At 36.3% G+C, this 9,270-nt stretch overlaps 1 protein-coding gene across 1 annotated transcript; it reads left to right on the forward strand.

Moving 5' to 3' along the window:
- Positions 1-1,201: 1,201 nt before the first annotated feature.
- On the forward strand, positions 1,202-3,430 carry LOC135111791 (uncharacterized). The gene is made up of 2 exons (XM_064025504.1): positions 1,202-1,517; positions 2,306-3,430. The coding sequence occupies exons 1-2, from the start codon at positions 1,365-1,367 to the stop codon at positions 3,428-3,430; spliced, it is 1,278 nt and encodes a 425-aa protein (XP_063881574.1). The 5' UTR covers positions 1,202-1,364.
- The last annotated feature ends 5,840 nt before the right edge of the window (positions 3,431-9,270 follow it).

Below are 9,270 nucleotides of genomic sequence, written 5' to 3' on the forward strand. Positions count from 1 at the left end.
CTGGCCAGTCTCCTCATCGCCGAACATGGAGAAAAATCAACAAGAGATACGTAGATGTTGGTGATTGTTTTCCTTCTGTTAAATGATCGACATGAAACACTAAGCATACAAACAAGAACAAAGCGTCACAGAGCAATATCTGAAAATGACTAATGAAATGACATTATAAAAGATAATTTTTTCCTGTGTGTGTGTGTGTGTGTGTGTGTGTGTGTGTGTGTTTGTGAATAACTGACCGAATATACATGTATAATTAAATCAGCTAAGCACATTTCTTCAGCTAGTTATTACGTCATGTTTTCTTTAGTATCATGTCCTCATTCCACGTTACAATAACAACAATAATAACAACAACAACAACAGCAACAACAACAACAACAAACAACATTAACAACAATAACAACAACAACAACAACAACAACAACAACAACAACAACAACAACAACAACAACAAAAACAATAACAAAACAAACAGCAAATGCGGTTGAAGCTACAGCAACAAGAACAACAACAACAACAACAACAACAACAACAACAATATTAACAAAAACAAAACACATCAAATGCAGCAGGAGCAACAACAAGACACACACAGACAAACAGACAATTAGACAGGGTGGAACGAAAATCATTTCGTCTTATGAACTCTTCTCCTCTAACTGACTCTCTTTAGTCTCTCTTATCACCACAGCGTTGCATCTCTTGCTATGTTTTATCCTTCTTTTAAAACTGACTGGTCTTCTGATCTTGCTAGATGCTTGCCTCCCATCCTCCCGCCACCTTCCTGCATAACACTCTCTTCGTGCTCTCATTTCTATTCTGTTAACGTCTCCAATGCCAGAGTTAACCAGTACTCTCAATTATTCATCCCTTTCTATGGTAAAGTCTGGCACTCCCTGCCTGCTTCCTGTAACGAACTTTTCCAAGAAGGAGGTTGTATGTGTGTTTGTATATATATATATATATATATATATATATATATATATATATATATATATATATATATATATATATATATATATATATATATATATATATATATATATATATATATATATATATATATATATATAAAAAAGAAGAAGAAGAGGAAGAAGAAGAAGAAGAAGCAAAAGCACAATAACTCAGTCCAGTTTAAGCAATTCACCAATCAGCGGACGTTTTCCTGGGGTCTCGGGCGCTAGCACCAATCAGCAACCGTCTTCCTGAGTCTGCTTGCCACCTAACTCCAAGCTGATTTTCGGCTGCGACAGACGATCCCAAATACAAAGTTGATATACCTACTGGCAAAAAATCCAGCCTTCAGGTTTACCCACCCCCTGCGATCCATTGGGCACAAGGATTTCAAGAGAAACACTCCACTGATGTGTGAGAACAGCACCGAGATTTGTCCTGAGGAATACACAGACATGGAGTACAACAGAGCAGAATCCGTGAAGGAAGTAAGAGCCGCGCGAGCCAAAGAGAGGCGTCTGGCCGCACTGCGTCGCCTGAGTGGCAAGAAAACACAGGCACGAGTAAGTACGAGTATACACCATAGACTGTGTTGCCTCAGATGACCGTCCTGCATGTTTCTTCTTGAGTGAGAGAGTCTGTTAAGATGGATACACTGCGTGATTGTTTAATTGGTTGATAGATAGACTGACAAATATATAAGTTGATTGATAGATGAATATATAGATAAATAGAAAGATACACCCAGATTGATGAGTTAAATGATTGGTAGATGGATAGATAGATAGACAGATAAATAGATAGGTGGATTGATAGACCGAGAGATAAATAGATAGATAAGTTGATAAACATAGATTAATTGGTTGATTGATTAATAGATAAATAGATAGATAGATAGATAGATAGATAGATAGATAAATAGATAGATAGAAAGATAAGATTGAGATAGAATAAGAATGAAAGAAGATACTGATAGATAGATACACAGACAAATACGTAGAGAGATAGATAGATTGAAATATTGATTGATTAATAGAAAGATAAATAGATAGAGATAGATAGATAGATAGATAGATAGGAAAAACAGATACATAGATAGACAGATACACAAACGGTTAGAAAGAAAACCAATAGATAAAGTAATTGATTCGCTGTCTCAATGAATGAATATACGAATAAGTTAATGATGGAGTAGATTAACAGAGTGACTGACTGGACAGCTGACTGACTGATAGACTAACAGACAAATTCAGTGACATATTGAGATAGATGGTTCATTACCACATGCAAGTTTATATGAATACATGTCTCACTCTTTCTTAACATTTCCTGTTGTGTGGCTGCCCTACAGAAAGTAGTGACAGAGGGACGGAACACTGAGTCCTTGAAGGGGCCGGAACAAAATCAGTCCTTCAAATACAGCGCACCTCAGACATGTGACTCTGAGAACGAGGATGAAGAACACATTGAAATTTCTAAGATTGACTGGGTAACGGAGTGGCTGGACAAACATTGCTTCTTTGATGAGCAGGCCTGGGGCGTCGTCATGGCCGGTGTTGAGGCCACGCCAGAGGAGATGGAAAACGAACTCCAGAACAAACCCAACCCTCCTGTCGGTAACTTTACATTGGATAGTAGAGAATACACTTCACTAGACAACACCTGCCCCAAGAAATTTCTCGCCGCCCTCACGCGCCTTAATCACTTGCAAAAGTCACACGATGATATCCTGGCACAGCTGACCTTCCCCAACAAAATGGTGGTGCAACATGTGACATACATCGTCAAGGCCTTCCTGAGACGCATGTACTTTAGAATGAAGGGCAAGAGCCATAAGAAACAGGAGGCCGTCATGCGCAAGATGCACTACGCCATGCAGGGCATCGTGCATCGCTACTTCAAGCGGGGCATGGATAAGAAAGTCTTTTTACACAAAGCAGCGGAGAAGGACGAGTTTGAAAACTGGAGTGATGATGAGGATGACGAGGAAGGTCGAGGCGATGACGACCAGATGGAAGAAGGAAGCGTCAACGAACCCAAAGACGAAGAATGTGACGAAGTTCAGGAAAACGAAGAGAACCAGTCAAATAATGAAGACGAAATCCAAAAATGTAAGACAGTAATTGAAGAGATAAAGATGGCAAAGAAGTTTGTGAGTAGCGCTGTCACGCTTCACACACAGGCCCCAGAGACTCTGCTGAACACCATGGAAGCGATTTACAACGGAAAGGTGACGGTGGAGCACGTGCTCGAACACCCCCAAACTCTCACCCACCAGAATGACCGCGTGGAAGGGAGCGTGCCAGGGACGGATGGCCAAGAGGGTAACTCAAGCAACGAAGAAGACGACGAGGACGAGTATTACATCCCTGACGACAAGTCACACGCCAGCCTTGAGTTCTCCGACGACGAGAGAATGCACTGCCACCTCTCAGACGTGGAGGATGATGAGTGTGAAACGGATGACGCTTCTTGAGATGAGGAGGACGACAGTGACGTTGAGAGTGAGGCCCGCTTGATTCCCACTGAGTATCCCTCAGATGGCGAGGAGTCCAGCTCGGTTGAAGACGGCGAGTGCGGTGGTGCCAGTGATGATAATATAACAAAGAAAAGCCAGACATCACCAGAGAAGGAGGTGGACTTCAAGCTGCTTAACAGACTTGCCGGCGAATTCAGTGACGGTAGCGAAGAGGAGGGGGACGAGAAGGCGGCGTGGAGGCGGAGTCAGGATGTGAGCCGCACTCTGTGGATGCAGGAAATGGTCTCTGACTGTCCACTCAAAGACAAGACTTACAGTCAAGAATTCCACTGCTGCCGAGCTCCTTTGTTCCCCAAGGTCAATCTTTCAACACATTCCATTCAAGAGAAGGAAGAAATTCTTGAACAGTTTATGGAAAAGAATGTCAGCAGAAACATTCGCCGCTACGTCATGAGAACAGTTTGCCGAAGGAATTTTGCGATATTCAAAAAGGTGTGGCGACGTGCCAAGGGCCTCAAGCGGTTCCCAGGCCTGCGCCTGGGCACACAGGACACTGCAGCGTGGCAGTCTTTCAAGCGGCAGAAGGCCTACCTTAACGACTTCCTCATGACGGAGAAAGAGGCCCTTCTTTACAGTTTGTCGCGGAAGCACAAAGTGTCGTGTGAAGAAATCTTCCAAGCACAGGCGACGATAGAAATGCTCCGTAAGAAACGACGACTCGCAGTCAAGATTGTCAAGTTCCTGGACCAGCTCCCCATCCGCCGCCTCGAGTACCTGAATGAGCACGTCCTCGCAAAGGCACGGCGCGAAAATGGAGGGGAGCCGCAAAGTCACTCAGACATGATTTCCGTGTTGCTGTTTTTACAGACTGTGGCTACAATGCAAGGACAGGAGTCGCCCTTTCCCTGCCACGGCCCTGTCTGCGAGAAGCTGCAAGGCTACGTGGAGAGCCTCGTTCACGATATCGACGACGAATATAAATTCTTTTGTAAGGAAAAGGGAAATCGGGCCCGCCGCGAAGAGGTCAAAGTAAAATTGAATAACATGAGCAAAAACAAGTTGAAAAAGTACTTGTCTGTCGCGAAAGAAACTTATCAGAGCTTGACGCGCAAGTTTCTGCAGCAGAAGCACAAATACCTTAAGAGACGCTTATCGGAGCACGAGCTTAACAGTCTGTTCCCCTTGTGCCCCAGAGATGACATAGGTCTGATGCACCTCCCTAAACACCAGAGGCTACTACTGCTCACCCAACATAACAACAAACAACTCAAGCTCCGGCGTGATTACATTAACATGGTCAAGGAAAAGGCTCGCCACACCAAGACAGTTTTGGCCAAAATGAACAGGTTCTTGTCGCGGAGTTCGGCTCAAGACATAATTCTGAAAGTTTATGACATTCAGACGCAGGAGAATGAGTGGGCACAGAGGAGCATGGTGCTGGAAGATGAGGCAATAAGCTACTTGGAGGTGTCGCCGCAGGAGTGCAAGGAGTCCACCAAGGACTCCCTCACAGGCCTCACCTGGGACATCTGGAGTGACGATGAGCAGGACAGTGATTCGGACTGGATGGATGAAGGCTCAGAGGAAGGTGAAGAGGAGATAAGGAAGGAGGAGGAGATGGAACGAAAGGCTGCGGAGGAAGGAGAAGCCAAGATAGAACCACTGACTATACAGAAAATATTCCGTGAGCTGTATGTACAGTATTATCCTGCAGGAAATTACATACTCAAAAATCAGCAGGATGTCCAGGAATCCTATCCAACTTCCTTCCCCTTCGAACAAAAACCCTGGGAGACTCCAGTCCACCACGCGATCCTGGATAAATTCGTAACGTATCTTAGCAACAACAAATCCCAGACTGGCAGGCCGTTAAAGATCGACTTTCGGAAAGAAATACGTCGACTCTGGCACTACAAACCTAAAGGTTTCATCAAGACCATTCGATGCTACGAGAACCTCAGCAAAACTTACAACAAGGAGCACAAGAAGGCGTTACGAGCATGGACGGTCACGAAGGCTGACGAAGACCACGAGCACCTAAAGCACTATGAATTCCAAGTGTCCTCGGAGTGCGAAGGCGAGACTCAAGCAACACCCATGAAAGAAAAAGAGAAAATCATTTCAATGAAAAGAAAATTCCAGGTAAATGAAGACATTACTCATCAGTTTCTAACTGCAGAGTCAAAGAAAATTAAATTGGATCACGATGAACACAAAAGTAAGGAAATGGATACTGGAAAAAAAATCAAAAGGAAAATCGAGGAGAGTGAACAAATTACACAAATTAATAAAAAAATCAAGATTGGCGGATATGACAAAACTATCAATACGAAGTGCACATCAGCAGAAGACGAAGAACAAAATAAGTCAGTGAAAAGGCGATTTCAGGAAGAATGGGATGTAATGGAACACCCAAAAGACAACCTCAAAGAAGTTCAAAATAAGAAAAAGAGGGTTTGGCGAGAAGAGAGTCACGAATTTTGAAGTGGAAAACTTTGAAAGCAGTGAGGATGTAGAAGGTTGAAGAGAATAAGCATGTGTAAACTATAAAGACAAAAAAAAATAAAATAAAATAAAAGTAAAAAAAAAATATATAAAAAATAATTATTAAGAAATATCGAAAACAAACAAGGATAAGAGAAGACAGAATGACAATAAACAAGAGAAAATATATGATTTGATGGAAAATAGAGAGAGATACTAGAAAAAAAAACAATAAGAATAACGCTTTGTTGATTGGAAAGAAACTAAATTTTGAAAAAAATACGCCTCGAAAAGAAATCAAGAATTTTACAAAAAAAAAAAAAAAAAAAAACCGACTTGATGGAAAAGGAGGAACAAAAGAAAAACAACTTCAAGAGTGGAAAATTCATGAATGCACAAAGCTAGAATTTTGAAATTCCCGATCTTACCTCATTGCCCCAAAAAAGGAAAAAAATAATGAGAATAGCAACAACAAAATAAGGCATCCTGGAAATAACGACCAAAATCACGAAAATAATAAGAAAAAAATAGTTTTTGGCTAATTTTGATAAGATTTAAGAAAACAGATTAAAAAAAAAGGATCAACAGTCAAAAATACTGAAAGCACTAAAACTTATGCCAAAACACTACAACGAAAACTGAAGTCAAAACATATGTCACACTACTAAAAGAAGGAACAAAATCCTTAAAAAAATGGTGTTAAAACACTAAAAAACAGATTCCACAGGAAAACAACCATTCAAAATAGTGAAAAAAATGGCGGCAAAACAATGAAAAAACGGATTCAATTGTAAAACAAGGAAATCAAAATACTAAGAAAGACAGAACAGAAAAACGTAAGAACATTAAAAAACAGTCGTAAGAGTAAAAATTGGAGGTAAAACACACATAAAAAAAGGAGTCAAACAATAAAAACAAGTTACTTAAAACATTAATAGAAGACTTCAAGCACTAAAAATGCAGTCAAAACAACAAAAAAAACTAAAAAAAAAAAAAATAGGCAAAACAATAAAAAGAGATTAAAAACACAAACAAGAGTAAAAACTAAAAAAAAAACAATCAAAACATTAAAAAGTGGTGAAAATACTGAAAAAATGTCAAAACACTAAAAAGAAGATAAAATACTACAAAAAGTGTCAAAACAACAACAACAAAAAAAAAAAGAAATCAACCCTAAAACAAGAAATCTAAACACTAGAAAAGTAGTTAAAACACACAAAAAAACAAACAAAAAGAAAATAAAAACTAAAAAACACTACAAAGGAGTCACAGGAGAAAATGTAGTCAAAACACTAAAAAAAAAGAAAAATGGAGTAAATTACTAAAAAAAAAAAAAACTGTCATAACACAAAAAAAAATGTAAAAAAAACTAAATGGATTCAAAACACACACTCAAAAAAAAAAATTAAAACACTAAAGAAATGGATTCAAACCATTAAAAAAGAAAACAAAATGGAAACAAAACAGTAAAAAAATGAGTTAGAACACTAAAAAGAACAAAAAAATGGATTGAAAACAGCAGCAAATTTAAAAAAAAAATGAAGTCAAAGCACTAAAAAAGAAAAAAAATGGAAACAAAACTCTAAAAAATAGAATGAAAATACTAAAAAATCAACAAATGTAAGGAAAAATCTGTCAAAACACGAAAAAAGAACCAAATGGAATGAAAACACTAAAAAAAAGATAAAAAAGACACTAAAAAGATTAAAAACACTAAAAAATGCAGAAAACATAAAAAAAATGGAGTCAAAACACTAGAAAAGAAAAAAAAAGAAAACATTAAAAAGGAATAAAAACACTAAAAAAATGCTGTAAAAACACAAAAAAAGACAAAAATGTAGTCAAAACACTAGCAAAAAAAAAAATCAAAACACTAAAAGGGAGTAAAAAAAAAATAAATAAAAAATAGCCAAACACTAAAAATTAATAAAAATCACTAAAAAAAGTCAATACACTAAAAAGCATCAAAACACAGAAAAATATTCAAAATGCTAAAAAAAAATAAAAACCGAGTCAAAACACTAAAAAGGACTCAAAACAACTAAAAAAGTCATAACAATAAAAAGTCAAAACAAAATAATGTCAAAACACTAAAAAAAGTGAAAACATTAAAAAATGAGAGAAAACACAAAAAAATGTAGCCAAAACAGAAAAAAAGAGTGAAAACAGTAAAAATTCTGTTAAAAACACTGAAAGGATGGAAAACAATAATAAGTGACAAAACACGAAAAAATGAGTCAAAACAATAAAAAGGAGACAAAACACGAAAAAAGGACTCAAAACAATAAAAAAAAAAAACAAGAGAGGCATCAAAAGAATGTCAAAGCACTAAAAAAAAAGAAAAATTGAGTCCAAAACTTGGAAAAAAATAGTTAAAACAATTTAAAACAGACGAAACAACAAAAAAGCTGGTCAAAACACTAAAAAAGGTAAAAACACTAAAAAAACGAAAAAAAAAATCACTTCAAACACCTCAAATACAAAAAAAATGAGTGAAATAACTAAAATAACAACAAACGGCGAAATACTAAAGAAAAATTAGTAAAAAAATTAATGAAAATACTAAAAACTCAAACAAGTCAAAACATTACAGTGAGCCAAAATTGAAAAAAAATGAAGTGAAAACACAAAAAAAGAAAAAAATAATAATATATTGAAAGAAATACATATTAAGAGGAAAATGTTAAAAATAATAAAAAAAGACAAAAACAAACAAAATGAAAAAAAGTTTAAAAACTAAGAAATAAAAAAAAAAAAAACAGTTAAAACACTACTAAAGCTCAACACACTAAAGTACAGTAGGAGCCAAAACAATAAAGAAACAAAAACAATAAAAAAATATCAAAAGTCTAACATTAGAATCAAAACACTAATAAAGGAGTCGCAACACTAAAAATTAAACTAGAATAGAAAAAAAAAAAAACATGGAGTCAAAACATAAAAAAAAAAATAAATCGTTGAAGCAAAACAATAAAAAAGAAAAGGAGTCAAAACATAAAAAAAAATAAAAATGAAATAAAGTCAAAACAATAAAATGACAATAACTAAAAATATTAAGAAAAATAATGAAGATACTAAAAAAAGGATAAAAGGCAAAACACAAAAAAATAAAAAAAATAAATAAATGGAGTCAAAAACACTACAAAAACATCAAAACACTAAAAGGAAAAAAAGTAAAAATAAACTACAAAAATTTAAAACACTGTAAAAGTAGTGAAAACACACACACACAAAAAAAATAATAATAATAATTAGATAAATAAAAAAAAAATAAAAGTCAAAACAAAAAGGCAGGAGTAAACACACAAAAAGTTGAAACACTAAAAAAAGTAAAAAAAGAAAAATGGAGTCAA

The sequence above is a fragment of the Scylla paramamosain genome, chromosome 22 (assembly GCF_035594125.1).
Source record: "Scylla paramamosain isolate STU-SP2022 chromosome 22, ASM3559412v1, whole genome shotgun sequence".
Classification (NCBI taxonomy): domain Eukaryota; kingdom Metazoa; phylum Arthropoda; class Malacostraca; order Decapoda; family Portunidae; genus Scylla; species Scylla paramamosain.